The sequence below is a fragment of the Rhincodon typus genome, chromosome 29 (genome assembly GCF_021869965.1).
Source record: "Rhincodon typus isolate 14 chromosome 29, sRhiTyp1.1, whole genome shotgun sequence".
NCBI classification, from domain to species: Eukaryota; Metazoa; Chordata; class Chondrichthyes; order Orectolobiformes; family Rhincodontidae; genus Rhincodon; species Rhincodon typus.
In genome coordinates this window covers 14,987,484-15,004,063 of record NC_063360.1, presented here as the reverse complement: position 1 = coordinate 15,004,063, position 16,580 = coordinate 14,987,484, and the positions used below count along the sequence as shown (strand labels likewise).

General features: G+C 41.8%; 1 protein-coding gene across 1 annotated transcript in view; it reads right to left on the bottom strand.

Moving 5' to 3' along the window:
- Window positions 1-16,580, bottom strand: part of LOC109933116 (dedicator of cytokinesis protein 7-like) — a 185,117-nt gene that overhangs the window by 26,643 nt on the left and 141,894 nt on the right. The window contains exons 33-41 of the mRNA XM_048613977.1: window positions 16,421-16,517; window positions 14,962-15,096; window positions 13,769-13,915; window positions 11,842-12,000; window positions 7,837-7,937; window positions 5,990-6,182; window positions 3,132-3,275; window positions 1,677-1,808; window positions 500-634 (exon numbers count right to left, since the gene is read on the bottom strand). Coding sequence (XP_048469934.1) covers window positions 500-634; window positions 1,677-1,808; window positions 3,132-3,275; window positions 5,990-6,182; window positions 7,837-7,937; window positions 11,842-12,000; window positions 13,769-13,915; window positions 14,962-15,096; window positions 16,421-16,517 — 1,243 coding nt within the window. The remainder of the gene's footprint in view (window positions 1-499; window positions 635-1,676; window positions 1,809-3,131; window positions 3,276-5,989; window positions 6,183-7,836; window positions 7,938-11,841; window positions 12,001-13,768; window positions 13,916-14,961; window positions 15,097-16,420; window positions 16,518-16,580) is intronic.

Sequence of the window (16,580 nt, the reverse complement as noted above, 5' to 3'; positions counted from 1 at the left end):
CATTATCTATGAAATTCTGCAAATCCTCTGAAAGGATAACAGTGTCCTCTCTCAGGCTGACATCCCCAGCATCGAAGAACTGGTTACAGTCAATCAGTTACATTGGGTGGGCCACATTTTCTGCATGCATCCATATTCCATGAAAGGATCAAGAAACCACCCCTTGGCTACACTGCCCTGCTCTGGCTGACTTTGCACAGACATGTGATAGGTCTCAAGGTCCCTCCCTGGCCTGCGAGACTCACAACCACACACAGATACTTTCCAATCCCCAGCCAGAAGCTAGAAAGTTTGTATTCTTTAGAAATAACAAGCACTGCAGTATTAAAGCGAGGAGTATTTTGCTGGAACTCTATATGGAGAGGCAGTGACTCAGTGCTACAACTGTGACTCTGTCACAGAGAGTGGAAGAGCTCGTATGTATATTTCACTTCTCAGGGAGATTGTTACCATGTCCTGAAGTTGCTGCATTATGATCTGTGACTGAAAGATCCATTACCTGTAACCTGGCAGAGATTTCCACTAGATTTGTGATCCCCGGCTCCTTGTAGATATATTCCTGCCCATCCAACTCTCCAAACAGCGACCCATAGAATCCCACGCGGAAATATGTTCCAAACAATCTTTTACGATCCTAAAAAACAAATCATTAAAAAGAGGGGGAGCTTTCATTAAAAAAAGGCTACAATTTGTCATTGCCAAGGTCAGATGTATCTCCAGCTGTTTGTTAAAAGACCATCACAGATCTCAGTGTGGAAAGTTTAATGGAGCCAACATACCAGTTACTTCAGGATGGAGGGCAGCTTTAGCACCACTCTGACCATAGTCCAACATCACTTTTCCATTATCACTGCAATTTCACCAGCAATTTCTGTTTGTGTTTCACTTTCCCTCTACACTGTCTGTTCTTTCCATCAGTTCAGCTCTTGCACTCAGTTCAAAGCTCCTGCAGATGCTGCTGGAAGCAACCCTGTTCCAGGGTTCCATTCACTACACAGAATTGCAGAATGGTTCCAACACATAGGGAGGTCTTCCAGCCTTTTGTGTTATGCTGGCCCTCTGTAAGAGTAATTCACCTTGTGCCACTCCCCCAACATTTTCCACAGGGCTTTACACATTGTTCCACTTCCACTAGTGATCCAATTTACTTTTTCCATAATGCTCAGGTTTAAGTGGTCATTGCAAAGATGGTCATTCTTTGTAGTGAATATTTGCAGAGTATCCATCTTTGGAAGTCATCATAACTGACCCAACCCAAAATACAAACCTGTGCAGTTCCCTGAATTGGGATCTAAACCAGGAAGTTTGCCTGACTTTTTCCATCCCATCCAGAGACATTGGGATGAAAGATAGTGGCCTGACCAGAGCAACTAATCATTCAATCCTAAACCCTGCTTACTGGCTCTTAGCAATTTCGAGGGACCTCACTGAGGAGCTTGCCCTGATTTTCCCAAATCGAGCAACATATTTACAAAGAAAAATATAGAGAAATTTAGCTAAATTTGTCAGTGAGCACCAGTCAGTCAGGGCCGGGGGCAGGGAATGGTCTGCTTGTGGCATGAGCTAAATAGTTGGCATATAACCGTAACACCAGTGACTTTGGACACCCAGATATGCCTGGCCCCTCACATTGAACATGAGTAATACTCACAGACTGGCACAAGAGCAGCATTTACCTTACTCAGGATCAGATCAAATGTCTCCTTCAGATTTCCATGGATAGCTGATAATTTTTTAACGTTCCGATAAAATTCAGCAATCGGAATTATGATCTTGTAAATTTCATAAACAGCTTCATAATATTCTGCCTTAAAAATGCAAAAGAAAGTATTTTTTCATTGTTTTTTGCAACACATTGAAGATATGAATATAGCATGTCCTAGCAGTAGTCTTATATTTAAAATGTGAATCTAATGTTTCACAGCTTACAATGTAAAAAATCAAACACCATCCCAGGTTAGATATTCTCAAATAAACATGTACTGACATGAAATAAAAGTCTATCCACCCAATTAAACACTGACGGATCATCCAAGTTTGTATCAGAGACAGTGGCTATTTTTGGCTGGGTTGGTTTTTGTTTGGGTGTCAATAAATCACAGGATAGGTACAGCATGGACTAGATGCATTGCAAAACCTCTTTGATACTGTATCAAATTCTTCAAGGTCCCTATATCACAGATTATAGATAGTTTTGATCAATGTGCTCAGATGCTCTTGAACAGGTGGGACTTGAACCCTTAGGGACACTACCACTGCACCATAAGAGGCCCCTATTCCTGGGCCATCACATCCCCATCACAGTTTATGTACAGAGTAAAACTTCCTTGTCACTGCCTCATCAAACAATCAGAGACAAAGGTAAGTACGGTGTAAAATTCTCTCTACACTGCCCACCAAATAGTCCTCATGTCAGGTACAGTACAGGCTAGGTGCCAAGTGAAACTAGACATGGGTGAGAGTAATAAGAAGATGCAATCACATTTGCCATTTGATAATCAGCAGGATTGAAGTCAGTGGGGCTTAATAATGGACATAGTGTATAAACACAGTGATGGGTTATGGCCTGTCTCATATCTCTTTCAGCTTCACTCAATGATTATGATTTCATATTCAGATTTGACTCAGATTGGACTCCCATCAGAGAAGCCTCCACTGCTGCTCTCTGACTTGATGAGTTGCATCACGGATTTTGGGAGCCTGTATGACCTCCATTTGCAGGCCAAAATATTGGAGCTATCTTTCATAATCCATTTCTCCTGCTCTTATTCAACAGGGAGCATAGGGTGGAGATTCAAGGCCAATTTTTTGCGAGCCATGTTGCCAGTGACAGTAATAAATCCCAGGAAAACTGAAAGTGCTGTCAAACAGGTAAGCTGTCCTCCGAACTGGATCCCAAAAAGACAACTCATCACCACCTTCTCGGGGTCAATTAAGGATGGACACTAAATGCTGTTCTAATCAGAGAACCCCACAGCTCCTGAATTAATAAAAAAAATCTCCAACCTGTGCTCCTCTTTTAAGCAAGAGATGGTGAGAGAATAGAGAACCATAAAATATAACGTTGAATCTGACCTTGTTAGATCCCTCAGCCCTACTGTCATGTAGTTTGACAAAGGTTGAACACATACTTTGTTGAAGAGCTCAAGTGCTTCATCCAATAACTCCAGGAGACCCTCTTCACTGAAGGAGTTTCCGGAGCAAATGCCCTCCTTTTCCATGGAAAAGACCTCGTCACACACCAAAGATTCCTCCAAGACATTAATGGAAATTTTCTGGTGAAGAAAGATTTGAAAATCAATTGGCAGCAGCCAGTCTGAGACTATTGATGACCAGCACACAACCAGGGACCACCAGCAGCCCATGGCCAAACAAGGACCACCGTGGCCAATCAGGGACCGCCACTGGCCAGCAGCCAATCAGGAACTAACAAGCAGCCAGCGTTCAGGTGCTGGCAAAGTATTCTAGTCTCAACATCTTACAAAAAAAAATGTATTCACAAATTAATCTTTAAATAATCTCAAATATTGAAAACGTAAGAATTTGTTGAAGTACAAATGAATTAACAAGTTAAAGGCAGGATGCTTGACTATCACTTATTCATTGAGACTTGAGGTGAGGAATAAGCTCAGTCCTGGTTGTGAGGACCTGATGGAAGTAAGAAAGAAATTGAGCTCACCAACTAAAAATGGTTCCAGATCTACAGGCTGTGGGATAGGGTGGTTGATCTAGACTTGGATACTCATCCTGACACATTGCCTTTTATCCATGTCCCTAAATGAGTGACCTTAAGGGATGCGAAACTCTGAGCTCAGCTTTGACTCATGGAAGATGTCATTCATATCTGTTTCTGAGCTTTTACAAATCCTTTCCCACCTCCCCCTTCCTACAGGTTTTCCTTGAAACCCAACTCTTAGACCATGTATTTGTTCACTTGTTCTAATCAGTCACAGCATTGGACTGCTGTTTTTGAATTGCTGGTGCAAGTCAGAGAGCGAAATGTTGAACTTCAGTTACCTTTTCTGAGAGAACAATTTTCCTCTGCTTCTCAGCCTACAATTTTTTCACATGACCTTTTTGTAAGTCAGGAAAGTTTTGGGTGGAAAACACATCTCATCTAAATCCTCAGAGGACCACAGAAAATTGCATTTTCTATCCTCCCCACCACAATTTCAGGATGCTGGGGAGGATTCCAGAAGCACTAAAAAAAAATTAACTGGCTTAGAGAGCTCATGACCACTGGGGGAAGGTAGTCATAGACTTGGCTACATTTGAAAGGTACGCACTTTAGGTGATCCCTTTAAATGACATTTTTATTTAGCGTGTTGTAATATGGATGTATTTTCAAGCCAGTGATCTGATATGTAAAGGTAAGTTGACTATGGTATTAACGACAATGTGCAAGTGTTGTCATAGATGATCGTACTTCTTTCTATTGACGGAACAGATATAATACATTAAAAATATAAAATAAATGTCCTGATGGTCTCTACTGTCATATTCTGTATGTAATTTAAATGAACTGACAGATCTAATTCTTTTATAAAAGGTTGCTTTTGAAAAGTTGAGAGAAGTATCTATACCTGCTCTTCTCTATTGATTCAGTGTCACTCTACTTTGAAATGGAAAGGGGATACTACTCTGTGAATGCTTGGCTGGTTTTCAAATTCTAAATTAGCTCTAGCTCATTAGATATTTTACTGTTCCAAGAATGATTGGCACCTTTTGACTTCTGACTGGTTGTTTTTGTTTGATACATACTTAAAAGATTCCATACTGGAGTCAGCATTTTGTATTTTGTAGTACCAATGGTGGTGGAGCTGAATGCAGCACTTTTATGAAATAGTTACAATTTTCTGCCCCCCAAATGATTTTAAATGAATTCCCAATGCATGACTTCCAAGTATTGCACATATTGGGTGAGTGAATATAGAAGGTTCATTGGGAGGGTCTGGAAGTGAAATGGATGATCTAAGGGGCTAAGGGATGACATGGCATCTGAGTAGGCATGGGGTAGGTGGGATGTGAAGAGACATTGGTGACATGGGCAATCTGAAGGGGCATATGGTAGCACTGGGCATGTGTGGGGAGTAAAGGACGAAGTTTAGGGAGTCTTTAAACAATGTTGGGAATTGGGCTACCTTGTTGGAGAACTGAGGTAGACCTTCATACTTGCCCAGCTCTGCTCCCATGCCTGTCATGCACTTAATTACAGTTCAGAAAACAGACTAGATACCCAAATTTTAAAAAAAATCCCAAGCCAAGTCATACATGGGTCAGTGTGCTTGTCAAAAGGTGCAAAAGTGCAAACTCCAGGTTTTCCCAAGCCCACAGGAAAATCTAGTCCAATTACGTCACCCTTATTCTGTTAACGCTTTGGTGAAGTGACTTGGAATGTTTTGTGTGTGAAAGGTGCTATGGAAATCTCAAATGCTGGTTGCAGTTTTGGTCTTCATATTTAAGAAAGATGTAAAGGAACTGGAGGCTGTTCAAGGAAGGTTTACTAGATTGATCCCTGGAACGAATGGGTTGTTTCATGAGGATAGATTGGACAAGCTGGAATTTAGAAGAGTGAGGGGTAACTTAATTGAAGTTTATAAGATTATAAGTTTATCAGATCCTGAATGGCCTTGACAATGTGTATATGGAAAAGATGGCTCCTCTTGTGGGTTAGTCCAGAACCAGGGGACACTATTTTAAAATTAGGGGTCAACCTTTCAGAGATCAGGGGAATTTTTTTTCTCGCAGAGGGATGGGAAACTTTGAAACTCTCTGCCTCAGAATGTGAAGGAGATCGTCTCAATGAATAATTTTAAGGTAGAGATGGGTCAATTCTTAGATGGGAATGCAGAATTTGGAACACAAATAGATCAGCCTTGATTATATTGAATGGCAGGGCAGGTATTAAGAGGCCAAAGGTCTACTTCTCTTATTTTGCACATTTGTAGATGTAAGTTGTTGTTGTTGCCACACATTGCCAGAAGCTGACCTGGAAACTCACGCTGCCCATGGGCAAATGGACAGTTCCTTCCACACGGTTCAAGTATTCTGCCACCAGAGCGGCGCTGTGCACCATGCAATGCGCTGCCTCAGCAAACTGTTTCCGTTCAATGTGCTTCATTGCAATGTTCCGCAGCCACATTAGGCGGAGATCCAAGTAATTCTGTAAACCCTTTGCAATTCTAAAGGAAAGCAGAAAGTATCTGGTTAGACAAACATCCTAGCCATCGAATCTACTCCCTGTTTACAGTCTGCCAGTGACCTATTCAAATCATCAAGGGCATTTTCAAAGTCTCAATGGATACCATTCATTTGTAAACATTGTCCGGTCTTGCTAATTGCATCTAATTAGGCATGAATGCATGCTTCACTATAAATGTCAAAAGGCATTCTAGTTGAACAGTTCCTTGGGGCTGTGAAAGGTAACCACTATCCTGGGGCTTTTCCTGTCACTGCCAGGAACCGAAAACCATCCATTACATTTGACCAAACAAAGCAGCACGCAGGACCGAAAAAAAGTCATTGTGGTCCATCTGGCTGATCCCAAAGGGGTTTCTGTGTGCCCAGGAATTGAATAGGACAGAACAGGCCAAAAGCATCGTTCCCTCCAGGTTCCCAGCAACAGCAATTAGGACAGAGACCCTGAAAAAGATGAGAGAGAATCTAGGAATCTGGATGTGTCTGAGACAGGGTTGATGCAGTGCTGAAATTTTCGCATGTTGCTGAAGATACAACAAGGCCTGTACTTTAGAGTACCTTGGAAAGATGGGATCTATATGCCAACATTATTTATTTTCTCGTTCGATTGAGTGACAGGCTGTAAACTGTCACTGTCACAGTGTCACTCATTAATAGAGGGATTGAGCTCCAGAGCCATGAAATTATGCTCCAGCTATACAAAAGCCTCGTTCGGCCACATTTGGAGTATTGTGTCCAGTTCTGGTCGCCCCATTACAGCAAAAATGTGGAAGCATTGGAAAAGGTGCAGAGGAGATTTACCAGGATGTTGCCTGGAATGGAGGGAAGGTCTTATGAGGAAAGGTTGAGAGAGCTAGGGCTTTTCTCTTTAGAATGACGAAGGATGAGAGGTGACTTGATAGAGGTGTACAAAATGATCAGAGGTATAGATAGAATAGACGGCCAGAGACTTTTTCCTAGGGTGGAGGTAGCTATTATGAGGGGGTATAGTTTTAAAGTGAGTGGAGGTAGATATAGGGGAGACGTCAGAGATAGGTTCTTTACTCAGAGAGTGGTCAGGACGTGGAAATGCATTGTCGGAGAGGGTAGTGCAGTCAGCCTCATTAGGGGCATTTAAGCAGCTATTAGATAGGCATATGGATGATAGTATAAGGTAGGGGTGGAGGTTAGATAGACCTTATGATTAGGGTAAAAGTCTGGCACAACATCGTGGGCCGAAGGTCCTGTACTGTGCTGTACTGTTCTATGTTCTATGAAAGCACACGGCTCCCCGTGCCCTGGGACATGCTTGCCTCCCTGTGATATCCTCAACTTGGCATGCCTGAGATAGGAAGTGTTAAGGTGCTGCCAACTCTATTAACAATAGTTTCATAACTCCGCACCTCTCATTTGCCCAAGACCCCAGAGATCTACTCAAACAAAAGCTGAATTTTGACCCTCTCCAGCCCAGTGAGCGGAAGTTAAATGGTTGTTTCACATTGCGTTTCACTTCGATATTTAATCACTCAGCCTCAAGAAGACCAATTTTAATAGTTGCTAATGTGGGAATGTGTTTACTCACTAGGTCACCTCTGCCACCCTCCATGCCCATATATCACGGAGAAGCAGTTTGTTCTTCGTGGTCCTTGGGGATATTACCTGAACATCAGGTCAATTTGCATGTCCACATCCACCAGGAATTTCTGCAGTTTCACAGTGTCACACAATACTGCCTTTAGGTTCCTTAAGAGCTCTTCCACCTGAAAGATCAGCACTTGTTAACTACTGGTTATCTTAACTTGCTTACTGGGTTAACAATCAGATGGATGGACCAGCTGTCTAATCACTGAGCAACACATGGAGTGTTCAAGAGTGGTTGTGGAAAGGGCAAACTGGGTCATACCTTTGTAAGAGGGGAAAAGAGGAATAGGGAGTGGGAATAGTGAGGACAATGTGTGAGGGCTGGGAAGAAAGTAAAGTCCTCAGAGTAACAAGTCAGTGTCCCATGTGTTAATTATATATATATTTTAAATCAACCTGTTCAGAGATGTCATGACACACCTCTGGAGCAGATAGGACTTAAAACTTGGGGCCTCCAGTCCCATGGTAGGAACATTACCATTGTGCCAAATGTTAATTGTATTAAGTGTTTCACTGCATTCCAGTGGTGACCATTGTTTGGTGATTCACTTGATTTCCACTAAATTGTCTGGTTTATGTTTGCATCATATAAATCGGTAAATGAATTGTAAATTGCGTAAATATTGGCTCCAGTTCTATCTTGCATTAGCTGGCTTGCTAGAGCATACCAACACCGAGTGATGAGGCAGAGCCCCACAATGCAAAGGAGCAGTGCCCTGGGAGCCAGAGAAAGGTCTCAGTGTTAAAGCAGAGAGGAGTCAGAGTCCAATGGTCTCTTGCTAGTTGCAGTCTGGGTTTAAAATCCAAGGACTGTGCACAACGGCTGCCAAGTTGGGAATGCAGGAATAGGAATGGCTGCCCATCAGTTGAAGTGGAGCCGGAATTATAACGATCAGAAAGAACTCATTTTAAACAGCACCTTATATTCAAAATTTTGTGGCTAGCATTTATTTCTCATCTCTAGTTTCCCTGAGAAGATGAGGCCAAAGAACTCTATGGTCAACATAAGGTCCTTTTGAAGTGTAGTCACTATAGTAATGTAGGGAAATTGGTGCTTAATCTGTGCACAGTAAGATCCCAAGAACAGCACTGAAATAGATGAGAGAATAATTCTTATTTGTGATGTTGCTTGAGGAATTAGAAACATGGAGAAAAACTTCTTTTCACCCAGAGGCAGGCAAATATCTAGAACTTACCATCTGAAAGGGTGGTACAGACAGAAATCCTCATCTTATTTAAAGAATATTTGTAACAACATTTGAAGTGCTGAAAATAACAGCTTTGTATCCTGAAGAATGAGATCAGACTGGATCATTCTTTAATAGATAGTAGACATAATGGGCCAAATGGCTTCTTGCATTGTAAATGATTCATGTTTGCATGAATAAATGCTGGCAGACAGCAGAAGAACTCCACTGTTCTTCTTCAAATGATCTTTAAGGTTCACGTGGGCATGCAGAAAAAGTATTAATTCAACTTCTTAGTCCCTCAGCATTGCACTGAGGTGTCAGCGTAGCTTGTTATGACTCAGTGTCAGGAGTTCTGCTACTGAGACATTGCTGGCATCTCTGAAACAGGAAGCAGCTGCTCTCAGTGCTCTGCCAGACACCACCTGACACTCCAAGTCCATTTTGAGCTTCAAGCACAGGTGCAAAAGCCATACAAAAGGACTGTTGGAACCGACTCATAGACATTTCCTGAGATTGTTCCACTGGATGCTTTCCCTGTGTTTCTGTAGCACGTAACATTAACGTTGCACTGACCATTTGAGCTCTTCACCGGTTTAATTTCAGGAAAATTATATCTGCCCCATTAATTCCAAATTGAGTTGCTAACCACTACAAATGAAAACCAGAAAAATGGTCCCTCAAAGTATTTGGAAAGCTAGGGAGACATGGGCACTGATTATTATTAATGAGCATCAGGAATAAAAGAGTCAAGATAACATTCTTCTTTAACCTTCCTACCAAAATGGACAGTTTCACATTTTCCCATAGTATATTTCATTTGTCAGATCTTTGCCTAGTTACTTAAGCTAAATATATCCTTTCATAGCCCCTTATGTCTGCTTCACAACTTACTTTCCAACATATCTTTGTGTCATCAACAAATTTGGCAATCATACCTTTTGTCTCTTCATCAAAATCATTTATATAAACTGTAAACAGTTCAGGTCCCAGTACTGATCCCTGTGGCACACCACTCATTACATCTTGCCAATCTGAAAAATACTCATTTATATCTACTCTTTGCTTGCCATTTGCCATCCAAAATTCTATCCACATCAATGTGCTACCCCCTGACACCATGAGCTATTATTTTCATCATAACCTTTGATGTGGCACCTTATCAAATGTCTCCAGAAATCTAAGAACAGTTCATCCATCAGTTCCCCTTTATCAAAACCTATAACAAAATATTATAGTGTAACTTGTATGTTGGAATTGCTAAGCTTCCAAGATGGTAGTGGATTTCCAGGAATTAAATTTGCATGGTGGAGGAAATAAACCCAGGGACAGAAAATGAAGGCACTTATAAGAAAACTGTGTTTCTTCCCCATTTCTTGGAACAATTTCATCACGAGCTTTAGAAATGGAAAAGAAATCTGATTCACTGCATTGGGCAGCTGGAAGGGAAGGGTCTTATGATGAAACCAAACTGAGTGTTTCGGACTATTACTGCAAGCTTGAACTTGTGTCAGTTAGAAAGTAATGACTGATGACTGATAAATACGTGCACATTGAATCCCAAAATAGTAACCAAATGTTTGCCACATTTCCATTATTGCCATGCCAACAAATAATTTTAAGGCAACTTTTACTTCCTCGGGATGTCGCAAGGCAAACTAATCCATTGGTTGTAAAGTGAAAGACTATTTTGTAGGAAAACATTCTATCCAATTTTCTCACATGGTCCCATATACAAATCACTTGCCAGTAATCAGTTCATCTATTTCTATTGGTGTTGTTTAAGTGTTGAGTTGAACAGTGAGAGAATATCTCTGCTTTTCTTTGAACATTGCCTGGTAATATTTAACTTTCACTTCAGTTGCCAGACTCGGCTCAGTTGAAGATCTTGTTCGAGAGGGGAATGATACCAAGGGATGTGATGCTCATTCACTCTCTTGCATCAAAGTGTCACGTTGTGAGACAGTCATACTCAATGAGAGAGACAATTCATCAATTTTGCATGATGGTTCTTTACATTCTAAACAGAGTGATCAAGAGAAATACCATTATTGGAGAACCACCAAAACCAATTTTCCTGATTATTTCCTCCAGGCATTCCTAACCCCTGATGAGCACCCATTTCTTAGACACAACGGAAGGAGCTGTGGTGGGAGGGTAGATGTGTTTCTCTTGGCTCTTTGACTCCTTTACAGTGCCTCAGAAATCCAGAGCGCATGTTGGAGACTACACATGGAACAGCTGGAGTGGTAGTGCTTTCGTGCTGTCTCGCTAGCCTTTACGTTGACCCACTGTGCTACCAACATGACTGGCACTTAAAGAGAGGACCCTCATGGGTCAGAAGAATAGAGAAGACCAAGGGCAGTTCTAAGAGAAAGGAGGAAGTCAAAGTCAGTTCTCATTGAGACGCACGCCTCAACCAGGATGACCTCAGTCCTTTCTGGGTGTCGGTCTCCAAATGAAGACGAAAGGCCAGAAAGGTAGGTTCCCAGAAGTGAGTGGACATGTCTCTTAAATCTACCTTTGTACTAGTTTCCTTCCCTGCCAATTAAAGCCCAGCCTAGTAGAATACCCAAGGTGTTAGTGGCCTGAGCCAGGAAGTAGTTGCATTCCTGAACCTGGATAGGCACAACACATATTGATCTCACAGCCTCTCTCCACTGCCTGGGTGAACTCAGTGCAGAAAATTATTACTACCACTTTCTCAACTTAAAATACAGTTGTACAACAGAGCATCAATCTCAGCTGTCTTACTCAACAAATGTACCATTTACACTTTGCATTACTTGCCCTGTGACTGATGCTAAATTCCCATTAAGGGTTAGGGTTTTCTTACCTGTATGGAGAAACTGGTACCTTCCATGGCTTTGTCTGTGTCCAGGTAGATTAGCATTATCCCAAGAGATTTCTGGAGACAGTGCTCATCCTGGTTCGATATTTTCTCCGCTAAGGAAGCCAGGGATAGGGTGATATACATTTTCATTCTTGAAAAATGCTGAGTATGAGAAATGCCAGGTTAGTAGGTGTGTAATATTCAAAGTGTTTGGTAAATATTCAAATCCACATCAATGTAATTCATCACCATCAGCCCCTGACCTACTGATAAGTCAAGCCAGCAGGCAAGAGTTCAATCCTGCTGCAAAATGTTGTGACACTCAATGGGTGTGATAATTAATGGACTGAAAATATACTTTTGAGCCAGCAAAAAACACAACTTATTCATGATATCTTTCAGGGAAGGGGATCTACCATTCCTAATCCAATCTGACCTTTGTGTGACTCCAGACTAACACAATTTACTCTTAATGCCCTCTCGGGTGGTTCCTCTACCTTTTCAGAGAAATTGGGCACTAAGCGTAGCTTTGGCATTTTGAATAAAAAGATCTAGATCTCTGTGTTTTTCTGAAGAAGGGTCCAGACCCGAAACGTCAGCTTTCCTGCTTCTCTGATGCTGCTTGGACTGCTGTGTTCATCCAGCTCTACACGTTGTTATCTTAGATCTCTTTGTAGTCGGCTTGTCTCTTCGCAACTGTATGACATTCCCTCCCCCGGCAGAGGGTGTGAGTTGTAAACATAACTCTGTTTTCACTGTATGTCTCAACCATAGATGTACTTTGACCCCTGTGACATGGGCTAGTGAACCCTGCCATGTCAGCATACCTCCCTTCATCATAAAATTACTAAATTCTAATATTACTAAGACAAAAGCAGGAAATTGTGGGAAAAGTGTATGGAATTTGTGTCTTTGACTGTTTCCAGCCTATGGTTTGTAATCAATTGAACTGTGACTTGTTACCAGTAATAAAAACAGAAAGTGCTGCAAAAATTAGCAGGTCTGGCAGCATCTGTGGATAGAGAAACAGAGTTAATGTTTCAGCGTCTGTGACTCTTTGTCAGAATTTATTGGCGTTATTGCACCTTTCTTCATGGATGTTGATTGCTGTAGCCCAGAGGACCCAGACATTCTCCAACTTTCTCTACAAAGGCCCTCAAACATGGGCATGGGCAGGACAGAAAGACCTTCATTTATTTAACACCGTTCACAACAAAATCCCAAAGTGCCGCATTGAAATATGTGCTGGGATTTTCTACTCAAGTTGCAGCAGTGTAACTTTATCCACAGACATTGACAAAGAAGGTAAGAAGTTTTAATTGTGTAAATTAAGATTAAGTGTATACAGGAGGAAGGCAATCAATTGATAATTACTTGGGCACCTATTAGCTTATTAGTTTATTTGATTACTAAATAGAATATACAGAAACACTTGCATCCCAAAGGGTTGTTAATTAATTTTGTTTATTGTACTTCGAAAGAGTTCAATGAGACACTACCTCCGTGCCAAGTTGTCCCTGAGAAAGCACATGATGTTCACCAATAGGATTAAGGCCTTCCATGACCCATGGACCCTACAGGGGCTGGACTGCACCATCAACACTCAGAATATTTTTATTTGATACCTTTCGTCTGACAATTTTGTTACAATAACCTGAAAATACCTCTTTTAAAAAGGTTCTTTACTCATCATTTAGTTTATTGGCACTCAAGTAATATGAAATGTCAGTGGTGGGGGCCCTAGAGTTAGGAGCCATACTTTTGGAATGCATGTTTTGTAAATAAACCTAAAACTAAGTACAGATTAACTCTTGGCCTCATTCACCAATTGGCTGTGACAGCTTTAACAGACAGCATCCCTAATTTCTGTGGAAATTAAATTTTGAAGCTAAAATAACCCCAGAATCGCTCCAAATGATCCCTTACTCACCTCTTTGTAGCTCTGCCGCAGGAGGAGGTAGAGGGAGGCCGAGGCCTGGGCCCTTGTGCTCTCAAAATGACTCATACACCTTTGGAGCAGCAGCAAGCTCAGCTCCATGCAATGCTCCGAATCCTCGTCAAAAAGTATTTCTGGAAACTGCAACAGGGGCATAGCAACAACTCATTGATACTGCAGGAGGAACTTCTCAAATATTCAGGATATTAGCAATAAATCAACAGCATCAATGTGGTGTTAACAGCATCTGCGATTCAGCTAAGATTGGCGTATTTTAACCATCTGAATATATTTGTTTGTGTCTCTCAGACACTCACTCTCTCTCTCTCTCTCTCTCACACACACACACACACACACAATGCCACAGGTATGCATTGAAGAGAACACATTAATATAGACAAATGCACAGATTAATATTTAACCAGTTTATTAGTTCATTCATGGACAGCTAAACTGCAAGATAGGACTGTTTACTCAATGTCACCCAGCCTTGTCCTTTCCCGTGCCTAATTTGCTTCTATAATCTCACTTTTCCCTAGGGTAATCTGGGAAGAGGTGATTTATCCTGCGTCTAACTCTTCAAAATTAAAGGAACTAAATCTGCACTGAAGTCACAAGATATCCATCTTGAAACTTCTAGAGTGAGAGAGAGATTGACAAGAACAGATAAAGAGGCAGAAGCTGTAGGAGTTAGAAAGGTAAGAGACTCAGATAGAGAGACAGAAACTGTAGGAGTTAGAAAAGTTCCTGGTTGGTCTTTTTGTCCATTATTTTGGTTTCTTTGAAGTACTGCGTGCATATTTCTGAACTTTACATAAAGAGTGTTGCTCCATGCACTTATGAGTCAATGTCAGTCCATTGGGATGATTTGGTATCGACAAAGCAGTAGAATTTGAACACATACAGCTGTGTGGAACCTGTGAATCTTCTGTTTTGTTTGAATCTGAGTTTCATTTGCTCTTTTGCTTGGAACATGTGGTAATACAGCCCTCATCATCCCAAAGAAAACAGCTTCAGCACCATCCCCCCTCTTTTGAGTTCTTCCCAATGCTTCACCATCTAGGAACTCTCAATTGTTTCTCCTCCATGAACAGTAGCCGTGTTAACCCCAATGAAGAACTAGGAAATCCTCACATTCAACAACTCATTCCCAAAGCTACCACCCCATTCATGAAACATCTCCTTACCTTGGCGATGAGGGCTCTCTGTGTGTTGAAGCAGTTCTGTAGGTACAGGGTACTTTGGTTGCAGCACAGGCTGTGAATCAGGACCTTCAGGACGCCCATGACTACAGGTTTAGACTCCAGCATCGAGCTGAACTGCTGAAAGGATGGAAATGCTGTTAAATCTTTGGCTGGATAACTGAGCAGAGAGGAATGGTGCATTCCTCTGACTCCTTCCTCTCACAACCCAGGAATGAGAGGAATTAGGGTTTGACTCTATAAAGACTAATCATTTCCAAGAATAGTGTTTCATAAAAACAGCGGAGAGGCAGTTTGAAAAACAAGGTTTGACACTGCATGAGTGATATCTTTATCAGTTATGTTATAATGGTAATAGACTGTACTGGCTAATACATACACTTGTGGGTTAAGGAGATAATAGGAACTGCAGATGCTGGAGAATCTGAGATAACAAGGTGTAGAGCTGGATGAACACAGCAGGCCAAGCAGCATCAGAGGAGCAGGAAGGCTGACGTTTCGGGCCTAGACCCTTCTACAGAAAATCTGAATTTGAACACATACAGCTGTGTGGAACCTGTGAATCTTCTGTTTTGTTTGAATCTGAGTTTCATTTGCTCTTTTGCTTGGAACATGTGGTTTTCTGAAGAAGGGTCTAGGCCCGAAACGTCAGCCTTCCTGCTCCTCTGATGCTGCTTGGCCTGCTGTGTTCATCCAGCTCTACACCTTGCTATCTCACTTGTGGGTTAATATTGGGATGATCAATATGAAACCTCTATTAGGGTGAGAGACTGGGTAATTAGTCAGGCAAAAGTTACCACATTGAGTGAGAGCTGCCAGCCACCAGAGAATTCAAAAAGAATTCACCAAATATCTTCTATAAAATTTTAACCTGCTGTCTTGGAAATTTTGATTTTTGCAACTCTGAAGAATTCAGTTCCATTCAATTCAATACAGCACAGGGACAGGCCTTTGGCCTACCACGCCTGTGCCAATTCTGATCCTTATTTAGACCAGCTACTTACAGCCCATGCACAGTATCTATCCTTCTGTTCACCTCATGTTCATGTGTCTATCAAGATACACCTTAAACGTTGTTAACGTGCCTGCTTCCACTGCCTCCACTGGCAGTATGTTCCAGGCACCCATCACCCTCTGTGTGAAAAATTTTGCTCACACTTCTCCCCTAAACTTTCCCCCTCTCACCTTGAACCTGTGCCCTGTGAATGAAAGGGCCTTGTTCATTGACTGCGTCTCATCACCTGTGAGTCAATCACTGGTGCGCAGGAACAACGCCCTCAGAATATCTGAGTCCTTGAAAGTGAACACACACTAGTTTCTCAGTGTTCATTTTATTGAACTTTATTTGCCAATCATTAAACAGCGATGTCTGAAAGTAGGGGCTAGGAGGGGTTGAGATGGGGGTAGTGGGGAGAATGGACAAGAGGATCTTTGCACTTCATACCTGGACAATCAATTCCAGGGTGTCGAGCACAATCAGGTTTGTCTCCACGGTCAAATTCCCACTGACCAGGGCTTCTTGTTGAAGTTCCGCCTTCAACCTGAGAAGACGGAGATAAAAATCAGGGTTAGTGTCAGAGCTGGAAATACATGGTGTCAACTCG